General features: G+C 34.9%; 3 protein-coding genes across 5 annotated transcripts; all 3 read right to left on the bottom strand.

Moving 5' to 3' along the window:
* Positions 1–1668: 1668 nt before the first annotated feature.
* On the bottom strand, positions 1669–3642 carry LOC145556712 (transcription factor bHLH51-like). The gene is made up of 2 exons (XM_081618366.1): positions 3285–3642; positions 1669–2213 (listed from the first exon to the last, which is right to left on the bottom strand). Exons 1-2 carry the CDS (start codon positions 3552–3554, stop codon positions 1701–1703), a joined length of 783 nt encoding a protein of 260 aa, XP_081474492.1. The 5' UTR covers positions 3555–3642; the 3' UTR covers positions 1669–1700.
* A 3991-nt stretch (positions 3643–7633) lies between these two features.
* On the bottom strand, positions 7634–10606 carry LOC145556711 (uncharacterized). Its single transcript, XM_081618365.1, has 2 exons — positions 10425–10606; positions 7634–8334 (listed from the first exon to the last, which is right to left on the bottom strand). The coding sequence occupies exons 1-2, from the start codon at positions 10461–10463 to the stop codon at positions 7732–7734; spliced, it is 642 nt and encodes a 213-aa protein (XP_081474491.1). The 5' UTR covers positions 10464–10606; the 3' UTR covers positions 7634–7731.
* Positions 10607–11309: 703 nt separating this feature from the next.
* On the bottom strand, positions 11310–22130 carry LOC145556710 (GDP-Man:Man(3)GlcNAc(2)-PP-Dol alpha-1,2-mannosyltransferase-like). 3 transcript variants are annotated; one of them, XM_081618364.1, is made up of 8 exons: positions 22061–22070; positions 21651–21864; positions 13401–13687; positions 12936–13122; positions 12556–12624; positions 12249–12442; positions 11820–11929; positions 11310–11725 (listed from the first exon to the last, which is right to left on the bottom strand). In XM_081618364.1, the coding sequence occupies exons 2-8, from the start codon at positions 21699–21701 to the stop codon at positions 11484–11486; spliced, it is 1140 nt and encodes a 379-aa protein (XP_081474490.1). In that variant the 5' UTR covers positions 21702–21864; positions 22061–22070; the 3' UTR covers positions 11310–11483. The 3 variants fall into 3 exon arrangements, 2 of the variants coding, with proteins under 2 accessions (XP_081474490.1, XP_081474488.1); XM_081618362.1 differs by having other exon boundaries at positions 21651–22123; XR_014091917.1 differs by lacking the exon at positions 11310–11725 and having other exon boundaries at positions 12524–12624; positions 21651–22130.
* Between the last annotated feature and the right edge of the window lie 10 nt (positions 22131–22140).

Here is a 22140-nt window from a genome sequence, read left to right as displayed (position 1 = left end):
TCGTTTAAAGGCAAATTGGATGGTTCCACCCACCCAATTGGACTCTCGGAGGGTAAAATGGACCATGGTAAACATTTCGGCAATTTATATTCCGGGCGAAAAAAAGTCAAAAAATTCCAAAATTGAAGGCTAATATCCATGCTTTTTGAGAAATTTAGAAGGGTTCGGGGCCTGGTGGCTGGTGCTGAAAAGAAATGAGATTTTAGGGGATAAATCTCGAGATCATGTAATGCCGTTTGGAACCATAAATAATAATTATATGTTGTCATAATTGTTAGTGGTAGGCTTAAGTTAATAAAATCGGTGCAAGTTGTAAACCGGTAAATTGGTCGTTTAAAGGCAAATAGGATGGTTCCACCAATCCAATTGGAATCCCAGAGGGTATTAGGGACCATGGTAAACATTTCGACAATTTTTATTTCCGGGCGAAAAAAAGTAAAAAAAATTCCAAATTTGAAGGCTACAACCATGTGCTTTTTGAGAAATTTAGAATGTTTCGGGGCCCGGTGTCGAAAAGCATTGAGATTTTTTGGGGATACATCTCGGGGTCATATTATGTCCTTGGAACCATATATGATCATTATATGTTGTCATATATGTTTGTGGTAGACTTGAGTTAATGAAATCGGTGCAAGTTGTAAACCGGTAAATTGGTCGTTGAAAGGCAAATTGGACGGTTCCACCCAGCCAATTGGACTTCCGGAGGGTATTAGGGAGAATGGTAAACATTTCTTAAATTTTTATTTTCGGGTGAAATTTTCGGTCTGCAGTGGAAAATGCAACCTTAACCATGGACAGTTATAGGAGAGCTTAATTCTATAAACTATTGGAAAAAGTTTCATTCTAAAATTTATTTAATACTTCGTAATTCGTAGGATAGTCCAATAAATGATAGATTATTCTCTTTTGTATTTTTTAATCTAAAATTGTAACTATTCTCTGATTAGATTATCCATGTTGAATTGTTTATATTGCATAGTCCAAATTATTTTCTCAACCTATTTAAATACAAAGGTTTTAGGTAAATAAATAAGGCATGCATGTTAATAATAAATGTTAACTAAAGGTAGGTAATATAATGCAAGCAACACATGAATTATTATAATGGTAGAGTATTAAAAGTTAGTAGTATAACAAAGGTTAATGAGAAAAATTAAGGTAGGTAAAGAGTAAACTAGTCACAGTAAACTTGTGGATTGGAATTGTGGTTGCGTTATAAGGAAACATGTAGGAGGCATTGCTTCATCTTTCACCCGTAAACACTTATCAACTCCTAATATTTGCTACAACTGTTTTTACGCGCTAAAACTTCGTTACACTCCAACATTACATTCATGTCATTTTGTTTGTATGTTTTTATGCTTCTTTCCCACACATATTTTGTCATATATCGACATATACATTATCGACATATACATATATTGTCTATTGCACTAAGTCATGGTACAATGTACCACGTGACTATTTCAATTAAGTATGTACCTTATTGTATTTAAAAAAAAGTATATATATTTGTGGTTAATGTAAATTACGTCTAGGTGTATATTAAATATTTCATCATGATCCATAATAAAAACCAGTCATGTTTAATATCCTTGAAAAAGCATGCATTATCATTGGACTTCACAGGACATGATTATTTCATATATACTTCCACTATATATAATGTAATACTCAATAATGTTATACCTATTTATTAACTAAGAGGAAAAAAAGAAGCGTTGCCTCTTACTTGTGACACGAAAATTTGAAGTACTAGCACTAGACCATGATATAATTCTAGTCAAAACACCCATTAAAGACTGCTTAATTGCACTAACATTACAAACACCATCATTATTATCTAATTTATAGTAAAGTAATAGAATGCTTTTCAATCTTCCTCCTAAACAACCAATTTCAGCTCCAATTATGGTCAAGTTGAGGTCTTTAAGTGCCCGGATTAGCTCAGGGATTAAGTCGGGCCGGTCTTCGCAGCATAATGTTGCCTTCAAAAACATTATGTTGTTGTTGTTGTTGTTGTTGTTGGGATGATTTTCTTTCTGATTACGAGCAATCGTTGGAAAGCCTCCTTGCATATTATTTGTGTGACATTCAATAGTAATGTCATCAATTTCTGTTGGTATTGTAAAGAGTTTGCTGATTTCTGATGCTTTTCTTTTTAGGTCTTTAACTTGCTCTACTACTCTTTCTAAGAGAGCTGCCTTGTCCATCTGTTTTACAAAGTTAGAAAACCTTCATGATGTTTTTTAAATATTGCAAAACTAATTCTAAATGCACGTGATAATATATACTTTATTTCGTAACACACATGGACAATTATTCTTTCTATAAGATAACTGAAAAAATAAGGGCATTTTAGTAATTCAAGGAGACTATCCAATATCATTCGAATTTTAGAAAGTATAACATCTCGTTATATTATTTTCCCTTATTCTATATGGTAGATAATGTGTTTAAAGCAATTTGATGAAGAAGCAAAATCATTGCTCACATCGTGAAACACAATTATATATTTTTTGTTTTTTTATATTAGAAATTTAATCATGTGAATTATGTTTGTAAAAGTAGCACCTTTAAAGATACATGGAGAATTTTTCAAATGAAACATAATGTAAGCAATGATATTGCTCTAAGTTAGCTCCCTAGACATCTTAATAAGTTTTTGGACCTACTTTGACTTCATTGATATATATCTTAATGCTCGAGGTTATGATGAAAACAAGCATAAATGACTCAACTAATTAGACTAATCAATGGGAATAAGAATTTAAGAATCCACTAATAACTTGATAAACATGAGTACTTAGGCTATAGGGAACTAGGGAGTACCACAATACTGTCATCCATAACCAACAAAGTGATTTTTTTTGTTTGTTTTGTACGGACTAACATGTAAGAGGGCCTGATTCGATGACAAATTAAAAGATAATGATAAATTAGTTGAATGGTTGGAAGTTAGGACTATAATAACAATTCTTTCATTGGGGCCTAAAACATTTTCCAAAATATGAAAAGTCACGATCTTGCACCAAGATGAAATCATCAAATTAAGTAAAAAAACTATTTTATGGACACTATTAAATTTTATATCAATTAGGCCAAATTAAAACTATTGATGTTTAATAACATTTGCTGATGATAATGATCATTGCTTTATATATCATCTCTTATACATACAAATATACAATGTGTTTAAACAAACTTAAACATATATGTAACAAACAGTACATTATTATGTTAATAAAATCTAGATTAAGGAGGCTTAATTAATTATTACATACCTTATCTGACTTGGGTACAAGCCTTCTAAGCCTAGCAAGCTGCCCATTAATCCGATCGCGACGGCGCTTCTCAGCTTGCCTGTGATTATGGGAGGAATTAGCAGCAGTTTTATCTTCTAATTCTGCATTTCCTTCAAATTCAAAGCCATAATTTGTAGGTAATTCTTGTAAAAACTGCATGCTTCTTGTTGCAGTAGTACCATGAAAATGATTATGACTGATAGTTTCCTCTTCTGGTAATCTAGGATAGCTAAAGCTATTTTGGGCCATTTTATAAAACCTTTTTGTGAGAATATATATGTATGTGTATATATATATATATATATATATATATATATGAAGATTACATATGACTTATAAAAAAAAAAAGGATTTTCTTTTTGCTTGGTCTAAAGTCTACATATATATATATAGTCATCTACTCTGTTGAAAACTTTATTCTTAAGTGATTCGAGATTTCCATGTCATATATGGCTCTGAACAAATTATAAATTATCCATAAAGTGACGAGAATAATATTTTGTCAAAATTTCTATATTCCACTCAAAATCCGTGGTGTATTAGATTTATCAATTTATTATCGACTAAAATGACAAATAATTGATGATTTTGGACCACATAATAATAGGTAGATAAATATAGTTGGATTACTTTTACTTAATTGGTGTACTATTCTAAAATTTTGCCAATTTGTGATCATGCTTCTTTGTTAGTGATTGGGGGCCATATTTTGTCTATGCCTAAGCTAATTTGCCTTTTGGAGTATTCCTACTAAACTAGTCCAATGAAAATCTTTCTAGGATTGATAGATATAAGTATATCTTACATCATTGAATACAAAATAGCAGATTTTTGAAATCTCTCTATGTATTTTGTGAATGTAACTAAATTGGACTTTGTCACTCTCCACTATATTGGCCCATGGTTAGCTTGGTAGTAATCAAACAATTAATTTACTTTCAAAGTGTGAAAGATTTGTTTCATAAGTTAAATGAGGACAACATTATTTGGTTCTAATTAATAAAGGGATAAGATTTGATCCAATCAAGAGCTTTAGTTATAGAGTATTTTCTTGCACATGAAACAAACTTTTCTAATGCTTCAATTTTTTTAATTTTTTTTTTCTCATGAAAAAAAAAGGATTCCGTATATTTTACTAATTACAACCCATGCATATGAGTTATTTGATTTCAAATAAAACATCAAGTTAACTGAAATGAACAAAACCTTACCAACAATGAATGAATATGTATCTAATACAAAGTATTATCTTTAGTTCATCACCAATAAACATCATTTCTTGTAGTCCAAACTCACTCTACTCTTGTAATCTTTAGTTCATCACCAATAAACATCATTTCTTGTAGTCCAAACTCACTCTACTCTTGTAAAAAAAAGAGTGTATTCATTTGAATAGTACACGGGGTATATATGTGAAATATACATAAAAAATCTTATCTCTTGAGCTACAATTATCTGTTCAAACTTAGTTTAATTTGTTTATGCACCTCTTCATTACGTAGTATTAACATTGTTGCCCAATTTATTGATATGTACTACTACCTCCGTTAATTATTACGTGCAGTTTTGGGTATTATTTGTGAGATATAAAATATTCCAAAGTTGCACATAATAATTAACGGATGTAGTACTAAAGATTTGTAAGAATTTCCTCCTACATTCAATAATATTTGATATATCTAATACACTATGGAGGTAGCTAAGGCATAGTTAGTGAATCATGTAAATTTAAGTTACAGTTTATAGATTCAATTTGTCTTTTTGAATCTATTATAATATCTCTAAACATTCGATTAGACCGTCTCATTATTAAACAAACCATCTTAATTAGGATGTAACATAATCAAAGATGTTGGATTTGAAAGCACCAGCATCACAAATCAACATAGGAGATGTCTTTGGTGATATTACAAATATGAATAGATAGGAAGTGAGGACAAACAATCGGATCGTCACCCCACAAAAAAAAGAAAACAAAGCAAAAATGAGCCCACAAAATTTATGCATACTTATCTACTCAGATTTTAGATGTTCATCAAAGTTACAGTGTTACTCTGATTGGCAACGCATCCTATGTGATGTTTTGTCTTTTTATGTGTCAACTTGCTAATCTTATTGCTCTTACAATTGTGGGCGGGAATAAAGGTTAAACACTTAATATGAATTTGGTGTCATGCAAAAATTTCATACAAACATTTGATTGAATTCTTATGTTGGTCGGTCCATCCAATACTCCAATATATAGATTACATGATAATGTATTAGATTTTTAGGGATAGCTTCAAATTCGACAATTTTTTTTAAGTTTTGGTATAATAAAAACAATTTTGAATAAGTTCAGGCAAAATAAGTCGATTAAAATGGAGTCCAGACTTTCTGGTCTCGTCATACACTAGGCTTAGCTGAAAATTCCATGAGATGGAGAGTATAACGATAAAGTGATCGAATACCTACTACTATTGACAAATTGACCACAAACTAGATTTCATGAAGCATGTAATTCAACAAGGCTATGTAGAACTTTTCATGACATTGTTAAATTCAAGGGTTTGCAATTCATTGACTACGTTACAAATTTTGTATCTACGTATCGAATTATAATTGGTTAGGAATTAGGACCTCGAATATAATAATAATGGAGTGAGATTTTTTTCTCAGTAAATCCTACCCCATTTCAATTATTGCAAAGGAGAAATGAGCTCAGGTTGAAAGAAGATTAATGAGGTGCTTCCAATCTTTCATGTGAAGACATATTCTAAGTTTGTAAAGAGACCTAAACCGTGTAATATAGAAGTACACATTAAATTATTGACAAGTAAGATCGATCGAGATAGATGAATGCAAATATTACAAGAAATACACAATGAAGTTATCTAATAAGACACATGCAAGGCAGAGGACATGCAAATTACTCACTTTACTTGTCCTTGATCTCAATGATTGGCGTACATGAAAATGATAATTCTTAATCTAATTTGTACACTATTTATGTCCAATTTTATACTGTTTAATATAAATGAAAACTGAATTAGGAGGACAATATAGTTGTGAGCTAGTCTATCTTGTGACTTGTGAATGAATGCACCATGCATGTAATTGAAGCAGTGCAACATTGAAATATATAATATCTACCAAAACACAAATTGAAAAGACATACATGTATTGTTGCAATTAATTTCTCTCGATTTTTCAAAATGTCTTTATTCCTTAATTAACACAGCTGGTCTTAAACGGATTAAAATGTTGAGTAGTTCATCTAACATCAGAAATTAAAAAAGTTGGGTTTAAAATTGTGTTTGATGTGCAATGTCATCTGCCTTGTATCATGTTCATGAATATTTTTCAAGAAAACTTTTATCTAAAATGAAGGTTAAAGTTAAACTTGCAAACTTTTTTGTATTCCAAAACCAAACAACAATTTTTTTTTATTTTTTTTATTTTTTTTTTTATTTTTTTTTTTATTGGTTTTGGTTTTGAGCCAAAGGCCCAAAGTATCAATAAATTTTAGCACAATTAAATGGTCTTAATTGGTGATGAAAAATGATGGGTCATAGAGGCAAATGAAGAGGTGAAATAGACAAGTTATAAAACCCTCTTGCTCTTTAGTGCTCAATCTCTGTTAGACTAGCTAGCTTAGGCCAAATAATTATGTATTTGTTCTGACAATTTCTTTTATCATAATTGAAAGGACACTTGTAGAAAATTTAAAGTCCATATTGTCGGCAGAGAGCAGGTCCTTGATTGCTCATTTTTATACAGTAATATGGTGCTAAATTAGTTGGCCTCAGGGAGTAAAAAGGAGCTACTGAATAATAGAGGAAATAGGGATATCATTGTATCATAAGATTATTGCAAGAATGTGTTCCTGTACCATTCAACAAACACTTGATTGGTTCATCCACTCAATTTTTATTTTGTGATTAATATAAAATGGCACCACATAATTTAATTATTAGATATGGGGTATCATCTTTTAAGATTTTATATATGGAGTAAACACTTAAGTTAGTTGATATCCATGCTTGATCGTCAATTTAATAGAAATTTGATGAGGATAGATGATGTTACTCTCGGACCTAGTGATCCCATGCCATCGATATTTTAAGGAAGTTGAGCATCTCTCTTCTGGATAATCTATCTTACACATAATATGTTAATTCTCTCTTCCTCAACCTAGCAATTTTTGGCTTAGTCTATTTGAATCAGTTGTTAGCCAATCTGATTGATATGTGCAAATGAAGCCTAGCAAGCGAGAAGTACTAGTTGGTTTCGAGTTCTACTTAAAGCATTGTAGAATCATATACATCTGTATGTATTCAGTACCTAAATACAGTAGTAAAGAGCCTCATTTAACTATGATTTCTGCATTCTCAGTATACAATAAAAGATTACCGAAGTAATACTCCTTGATGGCGATTATAGTGTATCAGAATTCATTGTAATGTATAGCGCCGACTTTCCAAACAATGTATGTGGTTGCAAACATAACTGAGCTGATAAAAACAAAAGAGAAGGCAATCAGAAACAAATCGAGACCTCCAGGAAAGTCGAACGTCAGGCCTGCCTTAGGCATTCCCCGCTTACTGTCATCAAACAGGTTAGTAGGGGCTTGTGGAAGACCCTTCTTTCCTTTCTCACTCTCTCTCAAAGCATCCAATACACTGCGCCCAATTTCTGATTTAGCAGGCTTGGAATCTGAATAACGGCTCAGAACCCTTGCCGCCCTTAGTCTTTCTCTTGCAGTTAGTGGTGTTTTCTTCTGTATTGATTGCACATCAGCAGATGAGGGTATCTTGTTTTCCTGTTTTGAGTCATCCGCAACACTTATTTCTGATTGAGCAGGATTAGGAGAAGAATCTTCAGGATTTGAACTCTCACCGCGATCTGTAACTATACGGTCACTCTCTGCAACTGATAGATGTAGGTGTCTTCTGTTTAAACTTATGGTTTGCCTTGATTTGATAAGGGAAAAGGGAGCTGAAACATGGCCAATTTTCGGAACAGGATATCTAATGGAGGATCCAGAGACCTGCATAGTTGATTGAGAAAAGAACATCAGAAATTATCATGATTAAAACTACATCCAAAAGTTTCGCAGGCCATCAGATAAGGTGGTTAACTTTTTAAAGTCTACTCCCACAACAATATAGGCAGGATTACCAGAACATGCAATTGACGCATTCATCCGATAACATCCTATAACCTAAAGTGTTGATCTCTCTTCCTGTTATGCTAAAGTTTAGCAATACTAAATTGCAACTAAGGACATGAAGTGTTCTGTGTTTCTGAGATTTACCTCTTATGCAATGTAGATTTACCTCTTATGCAATGTGACCAAAATAAACATAGAACATGAATTTGCAGAACAATGCATAAAATAAATGCATGGAAGTTTTTGGCCTTTTGCTTAGAAGCACAGACCGTGTAGATTTTATTTCACATCACCAAGTTCATAAATCAAATCAAGGAACTTTAGTCTCATTGAAAATTGAAAGTCGAGGCTCAGAAGGTCATAAATCAACTTTGATGAAGAAGCAGGATAATAATATATTTGGAATTTGCCATTAAAGATCTTTTTAGGACAATTGGTACAAGGAGCTACGGATAAACTCACTTTGACAGTAGAGTAAACATATATCCTGAAGACAAAAGTCCTGAAACAGACAGTGAGACCACACAGTCACACTAAGTGTAGGGAGTCTTTGAGCAGTTGAAACTAGTGCATCCAATAGAGGGAAATTAAAGACAATAGCAATTACAAAATATATGATTCTTTATAGCTTAGTTTCAGGGTTGAAACCGAACTAATATAAGTAGTGTGATTGTTGTGATAGTGACTACAAAATAGTGCGACTAGAGACTATCACATAATGTTGATGTCTAAAGTAAAATCTCAAGGGATCATAAAGAGTGTCTGTGTCTGTCATCATACTTTGATATAAGCCTTTAATATGGCAAGCCGAAGGTAGAAGGATGCAATATCATAGAACGAGGACAGTTCACTAAGTGAATCCAAACACAAAGCTTAAGCAATCTAGGAGAGAATACATCATAAAATCCATCCAACGTTTGGAACTCTCGAAATGATGACCTTCCAGCCATCCAGCACTACGTTCCATAAAAACTACCCAATAATCCAGGCTCAGGTGATCACTCCATGGCCAGTTGAAAAGGCGCAATAACTTAACATGCTACATGACTGAAGTGTATGAAAAATAATTCCAGAATTGATCTAGCTTCCAATTCTCTAATTCTATTAGCTGCACTTAAAGCTTGAAGAAGTATATCTTCATCTATGTTACTTGGACTCGGATGAAGTGTCCAATTAGACACGGGTGTCCAAGTGTCGGACTCGCCCATTTTCTTGAAAAAAATTGTGTTTTTAGTTAAAAATGAAGTGTCCAAGTGTCGGCGTCGGTGTCCGACACGAGTCGTGTCGACACGGACACGTGAGGTAAATGAAAGAGTCCGAGTAACAAAGATCTTCATCACAAAAGGGCAATGAAACAAACCAATGACCAGCAAAAAAACGGATGGACCGATGGATCAACCTTCAACCCTAGAAGAATTCACTTATTTCAACCACAAGTAATGGCTCCTATTAGGTACATGGCATCCTAGAGCACACACTCCCAACTAATGTGACAACAATTCATAAACGATGTTCCGTTTATCGAATACACAAGTTGAGAACGCTCCTTGGTGCATATAATAAAATTTTCACTATCATGCTTGGAAAGTAAATCAAATTTGCAATAGCTTGATTAGATTATAAGTCTATCAATTATCATTAACCTTTTATAGTATGTATTTAAGGTCTATCAATCCAATTAGGACTCATAACACTTTACCTTATCCAACAACATACAAAAATTAAGGGTAAGGAAATGTAAGAATTCTCATCACATAATTTTTTTTGTGCATTTACTAATAGTTCAAAATCTCAATAAACCATAATTTGAAAAAAAGCTACATTAGATATCCAGACATACGCAAAATTTATACAACAATTTACCAAACTAGCAAAAGAATGAGATTTATAAAAAAGAAACCTTTCTTCAAGATTATTAATCAAAGAACAAATTACTCAAAAAAGTTTTCAGAAAAGAGAAAACTTACAGAATTAAAGGAGACGACGGAATTGAGTGAAACCGCCATGATTAGGAGGTGGACGGAGGTTGAAGCTGAACCATATGAGCTCTCGAAGCTAGTGAGTAATGATGGTGTTTGTGGCACCAAACTTCTCTCAGCTTATTGATAGAATCAAATTCTTTCTTCTTCACTCACTTCCCACTACTCGACTTCTATTGCGCGTGATTTTCAATTTTTTTTTTTTTTTTTGGGATTAGTATTATTTCCGTCTCAAATTACTTGCCGTATTTTGATTTTTCATAGTCAAAGTTCAAAAACTTTGGCAATAATACTCCGTAATTGTTTACTACGGAGTACATAATAAGAGAACAATTAATTTTAAACGGAGGATACATATAATCAAATGTTATTAGGTCATATTGGGTCATTTTGACCTAATTGTACAAACATTACATACCTTTTTTACAGCTGCTAAATTCAACTTAAATTTTGTTAAATTCATCTTAATATAAATTTTTAAAATTTTCAATTTAGAAATAGTTAAATACGTAGTATATAAGTGATTAAACGCTAACAAAATACATTTTCGGAGTGCAAATTAAAGATATTTATGAAATGGAGGAAGCATGTGATTTTTATTTTTTATTTTTATTTTTTTTTTCTCATCCTCTCCCAATGTTCTAGTAAAATGAAATTAGTCAAATGACCCACATGCTGAAGTGACCTAAACTCAAGTTTCTGAGTTCAGCTTCTTTCTTTTATCATTTCATTTTATTTTTTCCTTTTGAAAACAATGAAGCCACACTCACAATAACGCAGTAATCGTGATCAATACTCTTGGTTCATGGCTGTGCCAATTCATGTAAAGCGTTCAACCATAAAAACTAGACATGTAACCAAATCAAAATCTGCTAACACTTGGTAATGAGATTTAAAAACATATTCTGTAAGGCAAATCTGCTGTCCCCTATGTAACTCAAGATTAGACTAATTTTACCAACTATGAATTGCTTACTTCTCTATCTCAATCAGTGTATGGTAAGAAGAAACAAAAACTCAAATGTGTGGTTTATCAATTTTGTTTACTCAGGAAGTTTGGCATAAAACTGGTCGAACTGAGGCCTTGAAATCCTCGTAAAACCTCTGCTCTGAAAACCTGCCTGCTCGCTTCCTTGCAGCGGCAGCCATCTCAAGTCTTTTTGTCTCTGGCATTGACAAAACTTCCAAAATAGCTTCTGCATACTCATCCTCAGATTGTGCAAGAAATCCTGTTTTATGTCCATCTTCTTCCAACACAATGTCCATCTTTGGACCAGCTGAATTGTGGGCTGGGTAGATGAAGTAATTCAACAGCAATTATGCATTAGGTGTTTTCTTGCACTTGCAAAACTAAATAAAGCTATTGTTCCTTATACTGCTTACCAATTGGAACTGCACCGGCAGCCATAAATTCCACAACGCTTATGCCAAAATGCTCATCTGTCATGGTATGGATCCCTGCAATGGCAGCTCCCAAAAGCTTGACTAAATCCCTGCACATTCAGTCAGACATAAGCCAACTAGCAATCATTCATCACTTGTGATGTCAGTGTCATGTCATATCATGTATAGCATGAGTCAGCTAAAACGATCCAGCATCAATAAGAGCTCAAATGGAGCATATAACAGGTATAATTTAGGAGCCAGGGGGAGAAAGATAACTGGGTGCTTTTGAGATTTTGGGTGAAAGTTAATCAGAGGATAATTAAATTTTTTGTTCTTCTTATAACTGTCATGAACGTGTATAGGACATTTTGACAGTTAGTTAAATAAGAATGCTGACATTTTGACAAAGTTACTTAAATTGCATACTTGTATAGGATATTTTCATGGAATTCCACATCATTTTCCACCTTCAGCTTAACAGCCATCTCTTTCAGCTTTTGTAGTCTATCTTCATCTGCCTCATTGCGACAACTACCCACGAGCTGGAGCTTAGGCTTAGGCAAGCCTGCATCCAACTTACTAATGGCTTTTGCAAATGCCTGGAGTTGAAGAGGATGTGCCTATGACAAGCACAGAAATAATCTTAATAAGAGCTTTAGTGGGCATCAAAGGCCTGAAGATGTCAACCACAACTACAATACCTTGCGTCAGAATTACACATAGAAATGCCCACCTTCTCAGGACGAAATTGAGCCACTGATATTATAGTTGGCACATCTGTGGGTCTTTCCAAAGGCAGAGCCTGGTTGAGTTATAGATTGATGTAAGAACAAGATGAAATCAAGGATACTAAAAAAACATGAAAGGTAATAGATAAATCAGCTAGCCAGCAAAAATTATTGAATTAATATGATGCCAGATTGTCAGCTAGTCAAATCTAAAAGTAAAAGTAATAATAGCATTTTTTTTTCATTATCTAATTGATAAGACCAGATTATACTGTTTGCCTTCTGCTTTTCGCCTACTCAAGCAACTTAAGAAGAGTTAACTTGTAGTTAGATACATCATCAAAGAATAACGGGCACTGTGACTAGAGAATTTCATTTCAGTTACCTGCAGGCCCGAAGTATCACAAGGTGGATAGACCCTCTTAGTAAGCTCAGGAATTCTCCAAAGTTTCACAATATGTGATTGAGTCCAGGATGAATTCACCATGACTGTTTGAGCATATGAGCCAACAAAGCCATACAACCAGCTGAAGATTGAATAGTAAATTATCTTGCACCGTGATAGCCAAACACTGCCACAGAACGAACAATTGAGGATATTAACATAACTCTAGAGGAGTTTCAGAAATGCCATCATATGGAACCTCCTTTTTTACCAGGAAATAACTAGATTTCAAAATTATGCAATCTTTATGAAGAGCAGCAAACAAACATCCTACAATGGAGATTCTAGTAAAAATGATCAACCGCAAACATAAAGGATCTCAAAAAACCAAGTCTTCCATGCGCTGTTTCCTTTGGCAAATCTTTATTGAGACTGAAAATACAAATCAAATGCAGGAAATCCAACCTTTTGGCAATTAAGTCCTCATTGTTATACAAAGCACTCCTTGCACGAACCCGAGAGATCATATCTGAACTGATGGTTGGATAATGAGTATAGCTGAAAACTTTGCAGCCAAAAATCCTAGCCAGTGGATATGTAAAAGCATAACCACTGGTATCAAAATAATACATAGGTGTGAACTTGCACAGAGCTTCCCAAGAGAGGTAGACTGAACCAAGACTCTGACCAATCATAGTGAAGCGAGGATATGTTGTCTCCTCAATCCACTTCCTTTTGTTTAGATGCACCACCTGATAACCAAGCCACAACTAATTCAGGAATGATGAACACTACCAATGATTTCTATGTTCTACAACTGCTAACTACTACAAGGCCACAAAGAGAGCAAGATATCAAAAAGAATAAGCCAATCAAAAAGAACAAGCCAAAAAAAGATAATATAGTCAGGATGGATCTTTACGATTCAATACCCTCAGTTTGGTACATCATAAGCTAAAAAATGGAAAGACAATGACAAACTAATTGATGGCAGTGAGTTGAATAATCAAAGTGACAACCTGGAATAATGCAGATGGATTGCAGCTGTTAAAGCTTGAACTAATCATTTCAGTTCAATGCAGTCATTGAATGGCATAGCAGCGGATACTAGCTCCCTAGATGGACTACTAGAGTGCAGTCAACCACATGAAACCTATCAAATTCATAACTTTATAACACCAGTCATATTCTATTGTAATTGGCTGATTGCACTTCAGTCAAGCAAGAAAATAGTGAAGGTATAACCAAGAAAACGAACTTCAACTATAACATCCACTTCCCATAAGATAACATGACTCATCTACTAAAAAAATTCTCATAATAAACTCTCAAAATCAGAAATCACGCAAAACCTAACAAAAACCACAGAACAACAGAATTGCAAATTGGGCAGATACACAGCTACACTTGCAATGCACTAGCACTACCAAAAACTTCAAAATCCCACTACAATTCAGCCATTCAGGCAAATAAAAGTAGAGCTGTCAAAAGTTGACCCGACCCGAAATACCGACTCAAACCCGATTATTAACGAAACCACTTGAACCTGAAAAAATGGTGACCCAAACCCGACCTGAAACCAACCCTAGACCCGAGTTGACCAGAGTATATGAGACCCGAACCCGAACATGAACTGAGGAGATGACCCGACCCGAATGTAACCCGTAAATTATTGACCTAAACAGAACGCGACTCGAACCAAAATTGACCCAAACCCATTTTAACCCGTCAATACCCGAATTTAACCCGACTTGTTACTAACCTGACCTGAATTCAACCCGACCCGTTCCTAACCCAACCCAATCTAACCTAACCTGTTACAAACCCGACCCAAAATCAACCGGCTTGTTATTAACCTGACCCAAATTCAACCCGACTTGTTATTGACCCGACCCGAATTTTACCAGACCTATTACTAACCCGACCATAAAAACCCGATCTGTTACTAACCCGACTCGAAATCAACACGACTTGTTATTGACCCGACCTAAATTCAACACAAATTGTTCCTGACCCGATTTCAAATCACCTTAAATGCAATTTAGACAACCTTGTTATTGTTGATCAAAGTATTTTGTCTAGGGAGACCAAGTCGGTCAAGGCCAGCAAAAGAAAGGAGCATCAACCTCAAATTTAAGAATTAAATATAGTATTTCCTCCGTTCTGTTAATATTGCAACAAGGAGGAAATTACGCATCCCAAAACACATTTTATATGCTAAATATCTATAATTGTGTAAGAGTAAAAATTATGAAAAGTTGATATTGTGAAAGTATTATATGAGACAGATCCAACAAGATCTCATTTGACTATATTTTGCTTAACGTATAACTCATATTATATGGTCAAACAAGAGTGATGAATAGTGCAAAAAGTCCATTGTTGCAATATTAATAGAACGGAGGAAGTATATATTTGTGGTATGGTCAAAGGAGATAATTATCTTCCTAAATTATAGACTATAGTTCCCTAGTATATTGCCATATATATTATAGTCAAAGGAAATAATTAGCTTGATAAAATTGATAATTATCTATTAATAGTTTGTTAAACCCGAATATGACCTGACTTGGAAATGACCCGACGTGATTGTAACCTGCAAATTATTGACTTGAACATAACCCGACTTGACACCGAGAATGACCCCACTCGGAAATGACCCAACCTGATTATAACCCGCAAATTATTGACTTGAACCGAACCCGACTTGAACCCGAGAATGACATGACTTGATAATAACCAGACCTCATTATAACCCGCAAATTATTAACTTGAACCGAACCCGACTCAAACCCAAGAATGACCAGACCTGATTCTAACCCGCAAATTATTGACTTGAACCGAACCCGACTCGAACCCGAGAATTACCATAACCCGTTTTAACCCGTGAAAACCCGAATTAAACCCGACCTATTGTTCACCCGACCCGAATGTAACCTGTTATTAATCCGACCGAAACCCATCCCAATCCCGATAAGAAGTATGACCCGACGTGACCCGACTCAAGCATGACCCAACCCAATCCCAACCCACATAGGTTATGGAATTAATCTGAATTGACCCGACCCGAGTTGACCCGACCCACTCTTACCAACCTAAACCCGACCCATTTACCTGAATTGATAGTTCTACTCGAAACCTCCAAAATTTCTCAAAAAGCGCAGATATTAGCCTCCAATTTTGGAAATTTTGACTTTTTTTCACCTGTAAATAAAAATTGCCGAAATGTTTACCATGGTCCCTAATACCCCATAAGAGTCCAATTGGCTTGGTGGAACCATCCAATTTGTCTTTAAACGAAAAATTTATCAGTTTACAACTTGCACCGATTTCATTAATTCAAACCTACCACGAACATTTATGACAACATATAATGATCATATATGGTTCCAAACGGCATTATATGACCCCGAGATATATCCCCTAAAATCTCAATGCTTTTAGAGACCGGGCCCCAAAACAATCGAAATTTCTAAAAAAACGTGGATATTAGCCTTCAATTTTGGAAAATTTTGACTTCTTTTCGCCCGGACATAAAAATTTCTGAAATGTTTACCACGGTCCCTAATACCCTCCGAGAGTCCAATTGGGTGGGTGGAACCATCCAACTTGCTTTTAAACGGCCAATTTTCCGGTTTACAACTTGCATCGATTTCATTAATTCAAGCCTACCATGAACATTTATGACAACAAATAATGATCATATATGGTACCAAACGACATTATATGACCCCGAGATGTATTCCCTAAAATTTTAAGACTTTTCAAAATAAGGCCTCGAAGACTCCAAAAATTCTCAAAAGCGTGGATATAGGCATATAGAATTCAATTTTGAATTTTTTGACTTTTTTTCCCCCATAAATAATAACTGCCGAAATGTTTACCATGGTCTCTAATGCCCTCTAAAAGTCCAATGGGGTGGATGGAATCATTCAATTTGCCTTCAAACGACCAATTTACCGGTTTATAACTTGCACCGATTTCATTAACTCAAGCCAACCACGAACATTTAAGATAACAGATAATGATTATATAAGATTCAAAATGGCATTATATGACCCAAAGATAAATCCCTTAAATGTTCAAGGCTTTTCGTCACCGGGCCTCGAAATCTCAAAAATTTCTCAAAAAGCATGGATATTAGCCTTTTATTTTGGAATATTTTGACTTTTTTTTGCCCGAAAATAAAAATTGCCGAAATGTTTACCAAGGTCTCTAATACCATCCGAAAGTCTAATTGGGTGGGTGGAACCATCCAATTTCCCTTTAAAAGGTCAATTTACCGGTTTACAACTTACATCGATTCCATTAAATCAAACCTACCACGAACATATATGACAACATATAATGATCATATATGATCCCAAACGACATTATATGACTCTGAGATGTATCCCCAAAAATAGTAAGGTTTTTTTGACACCATGCCCCGAAACCTCTAAAATTTCTTAAAAAGCGTGAATATTAGCCTACAATTTGAGAATTTTTCGACTTTCTTTCCCCCGTAAATAAAAATTGCCGAAATGTTTACCATGGTCCCTAATACACTCCGTGAGTCCAATTATGTGGGTGGAATCATCCAATTTGCTATTAAACGGTCAATTTACCGATTTACATCTTGCACCGATTTCATTAACTCAAGCTTACTACGAACATATATGACAACATATAATGATCTTATATGGTTCCAAACGGCATTATATGACCCCGAGATTTATCCCCTAATATATCAAGTCTTTTGGACACCTGGCCTCGAAACCTCCAAAATTTCTCAAAAAGCGTGGATATTAGCCTTCAATTTTGGAATTTTTAGACTTTTTTTTGCCCGTAAATAAAAATTGCCGAAAGGTTTACCATGGTCTCTAATACCCTCCGGGAGTTCAATTGTCTGAGTGGAACCTTCCCATTTGCCTTTAAATGGTCAATTTACCGATTTACAACTTGCACCGATTTCATTAACTCAAGCCTACCACGAATATTTATAACAACATATAATAATCATTTATGGTTCCAAACGACATTATAAAACCTCGAGATATATTCCCTAAAATCTCAAGGATTTACGACACCGGGCCTTGAAACCTCCAAAATTTCTCAAAAAACGCAGATATTAGCCTCCAATTTTGGAAATTTTGACTTTTTTTCATCTGTAAATAAAAATTGCCGAAATATTTACCATGGTCCCTAATACCCTCTGTGAGTCTAATTAGGTGGATTAAACCATCCAATTTGCCTTTAAATGGCGAATTTACCGGTTTAGAACTTGCACCGATTTCATTTACTCAAGGCTACCATAAACATTTATGACAACATATAATGATCATTAATGGTTTCAAACAGTATTATATGACCCCGAAATGTATCCCCTAAAATCTCAAAACTTTTCGACACAGGGCCCTGAAACCTCAAAAAATTTCTTAAAAAACGTGGATATTAGCCTTCAATTTTGGAATTTTTTGACTTTTTTTCGCCCGAAATTGAAAAATGCCGAAATGTTTACCATAGTTTCTAATACCCTCCGGTAGTCCAATTGGGATGGTGGAACCATCCAATTTGCCTTTAAACGGCCAATCTAACAGTTTACAACTTGCACCGGTTTCATTAACTAAAGTCTACCACGAACATTTATGACAACAAATAATCATCACATATGATTCCAAACGACATTGTATGACCCTGAGATGTATTCCCTTAAATTTCAAGTCTTTTCGACACCAGGCCCCCGAAACCTTCAAAATTTCTCAAAAAGCCTACAATTTGGGAATTTTTCGACTTTTTTTCGCCCGCAAATAAAAATTGCCGAAATGTTTACCATGGTCCCTAATACACTCCGTGAGTCCAATTAGGTGGGTGGAATCATCCAATTTCCTTTTAAACGGACAATTTACCGATTTACATCTTGCACCGATTTCATTAACTCAAGCTTATTACGAACATTAATGACAACATATAATGATCATATATGGTTCCAAACGGCATTATGTGACCCCGAGATTTATCCCCTATTATCTCAAGCCTTTTGGACACCCGGCCTCGAAACCTCCAAAAATTTTCAAAAAACGTGGATATTAGCCTTCAATTTTGGAATTTTTTAACTTTTTTTTTTGCCCGTAAATAAAAACTGCCGAAAAGTTTACCATGGTCCCTAATACCCTCCGAAAGTTCAATTGGCTGAGTGGAACCATTCAATTCTCTTTTAAATGGCCAATTTACCGATTTACAACTTGCACCGATTTCATTAACTTAAGCCTACCACGAACATGTATGACAACATATAATGATCATATATGGTTCCAAGCGGCATTATATGACCCCGAGATGTTTTCTCTAAAATCTCAAGACTTTTCGCCCCGAAACCTCCAAAATTTCTCAAAAAGAATGGATTTTAAGCCTTCAATTTTTGAATTTTTTTACTTATTTTTGCTCGGAATAAAAATTGCCGAAATGTTTATCATGGTTCTTGATACCCTCCGGGAGTCCAATTGGGTGGGGGGAACTATCCAATGCGTCTTATAATGGTCAATTTACCGGTTTACAAATTGTACCGATTTCATTAAATCAAGGCTACCACGAACATTTATGACAACATATAATGATCATATATGGTTCCAAACGGCATTATATGACCCTAGATGTATCTCCTAAAATTTTAAGGCTTTTAAATATCGGTCCTTAAAACTTCCAAAATTTCTCAAAAAGCGTGGATATTAGCCTTTAATTTTTGACTTTATTTTGCGTGGAAATAAAAATTGCCTAAATGTTTACAATGATCCCTAATATCCTTCGGGAGTCCATTTGGGCGGGTGTAACCATCCAATTTGTCTTTATACGCCCAATTTACCGGTTGACAACTTGCACCGATTTCATTAAATCAAGCCTACCACGAACATCTATGACAACATATAATGATCATATATGGTTCCAAACTGCATTTTATGACCTCTACATTTATTTCCTAAAATCTCAAGACTTTGCGACACCGTGCCCCGAAACCTCCAAAATTTCTCAAAAAGAGTGGACATTAGCCTTCAATTTTGGAGATTTTTGACTTTTTTTCGCCGGCGATAAAAATTGTCGAAATGTTTATCATTGTCACTAATACCCTCCGGGAGTCCAATTGGGTGGGTGGAACCATCCAATTTGCCTTTAAACGACCATTTTACTGGTTTACAACTTGCACCGGTTTACAACGGTCAATTTAATTAACTTGCACCGAACTCTACTTGAACCGAAATTGACCCAAACCCGTTTTAACCAGTCAAAACCCGAATTTAACCCGACTTGTTACTAGTTTGACTTGAATTCAACCCGACCCTTTCCTAACCGAACCCGAATTTAACCTTACCTGTTACAAACCCGGCCTCAAATCAACCAATTCAACCGGACTTGTTGTTGACCCCACCCGAATTTTACCAAACCTATTACTAACCCTACCAAAAAAATTCAACCTGATCTCTTACTAACCTGACTCGAAATCAACACGACTTGTTATTGACCCGACCTAAATTCAATCCAAATTGTTCCTGACGCGATTTCAAATCACCTTATATGCAATTTAGACAACCTTATTACCGTTGATCAAAGCATTTTGTCTAGAAAGACCAAGTCGGTCCAGGCCAGCAAAAGAAAGAATCATCATCCTCAAATTTAAGAATTAAATACAGTATATATTTGTTGTATGGTCAAAGGAGATAATTATCTTCCTAAATTATAGATTATAATTCCCTAATATATTGTCATATATATTATAATCAAAGGAAATAATTAGCTTGATAAAAAGGATAATTATCTATTTATAGTTTGTTGAACCCGAATATGTCCTAACTTGGAAATGACCCATCCTGATTGTAACCTGCAAATTATTGACTTGAACATAATCCGACTTGAATTCGAGAATGACCCGACTTGAAAATGACCCAACCTGATTATAAGCCGCAAATTATTGACTTGAATTGAACCCGACTTGAACCCGAGAATGACCCGACTTGAAAATGACCCGACCTGATTATAAACCGCAAATTATTGACTTGAACAGAATACGACTCAAAACCGAGAATGACCAGACATGATTCTAACCCGCAAATTATTGACTTGAACCGAACCCAACTCGAACTCGAGAATTACCCTAACCCGTGAAAACCCGAATTAAACCTGACCTATTGTTCACCCGACCCAAATGTAACCCAACCTGTTGTTAACCCGACCCAAACCCGATAAGAAGTATGACCCGACGTGACCCGACTCAAGCATGACCCAACCCAAACCCGACCCGCATAGGTTATGGAATTAATCTGAATTGACCCGAACCAAGTTGACCTGACCCACTCTTACCCGACCAAAACCCGACCCGTTTACCCGAATTGTCGGCTCTAAATAAAAGTGTAATTGATACACGGATTGCATTTCGTCTACATCATTGCCCTTATAAAAGGTCCAAAAACAACAACATAACAGTGTAAATTGTTTATATAATTCTGGCAAATCCCAGCAAAATAGGCCAAGTTGGTATAGTATTGCAGATTGTACTTACAACCGTGATTAAATCTCGTCTACATCAGTTCATCACTACCCTAATTGCTTAAAGAGCACCAAATGCAAATCACCAAACAACACAAACCCAATTCAAAACAAAATCAATCAATAAATAAAAAAGCAACAACAGCTAAACAAAACCAATTAAAAAAAGGGAATTTCTAGATTATAGATTGAACAAACCTTAGGTGGGTTAGCCAAATGAACCCCAAAACGATCAGTGGCTCGAGCCATAAGACTTTGAGGTGAAGCATCATGATCACCCGTGTATATTACGCAATCAAGGTCTGATCTTTCATCTTGAATGGCTTTAACTGCGCACCATAACACTCTCTCTCCTCCACCTCCATCGTTGGTGTATGGATGGAAAAACCCAACTGCATTTTTCCTGTTTTTTCTTCCATTTATAACACCAATTGGAAATTTCAGGAAAATTGATAGTAAAGTTGAGATTAATAGGTAGATTATCTTCATTAGTATGATTGTAATTAAATTGTTGCCCAAAAGTTGGGGTGTTGATTTTTGCGAGGAAAGAGGGGATACAAAGACAACAGTGGGTAGAGAGGGTGAGAAGAAAAGTGAGATGGATTTACCCGCTTTTTCTTACTTCTTAGATCCGGCCGAGTCTACGGACTCTTTTGCAAAAAATATTATTCTGATACTACCTCCGTTA

Source organism: Chenopodium album, chromosome 8, assembly GCF_948465745.1.
Source record: "Chenopodium album chromosome 8, dcCheAlbu1.1, whole genome shotgun sequence".
Classification (NCBI taxonomy): domain Eukaryota; kingdom Viridiplantae; phylum Streptophyta; class Magnoliopsida; order Caryophyllales; family Amaranthaceae; genus Chenopodium; species Chenopodium album.
The sequence above is the reverse complement of the archived record's forward strand: the minus strand, read 5'-3'. Positions and strand labels throughout refer to the sequence as shown.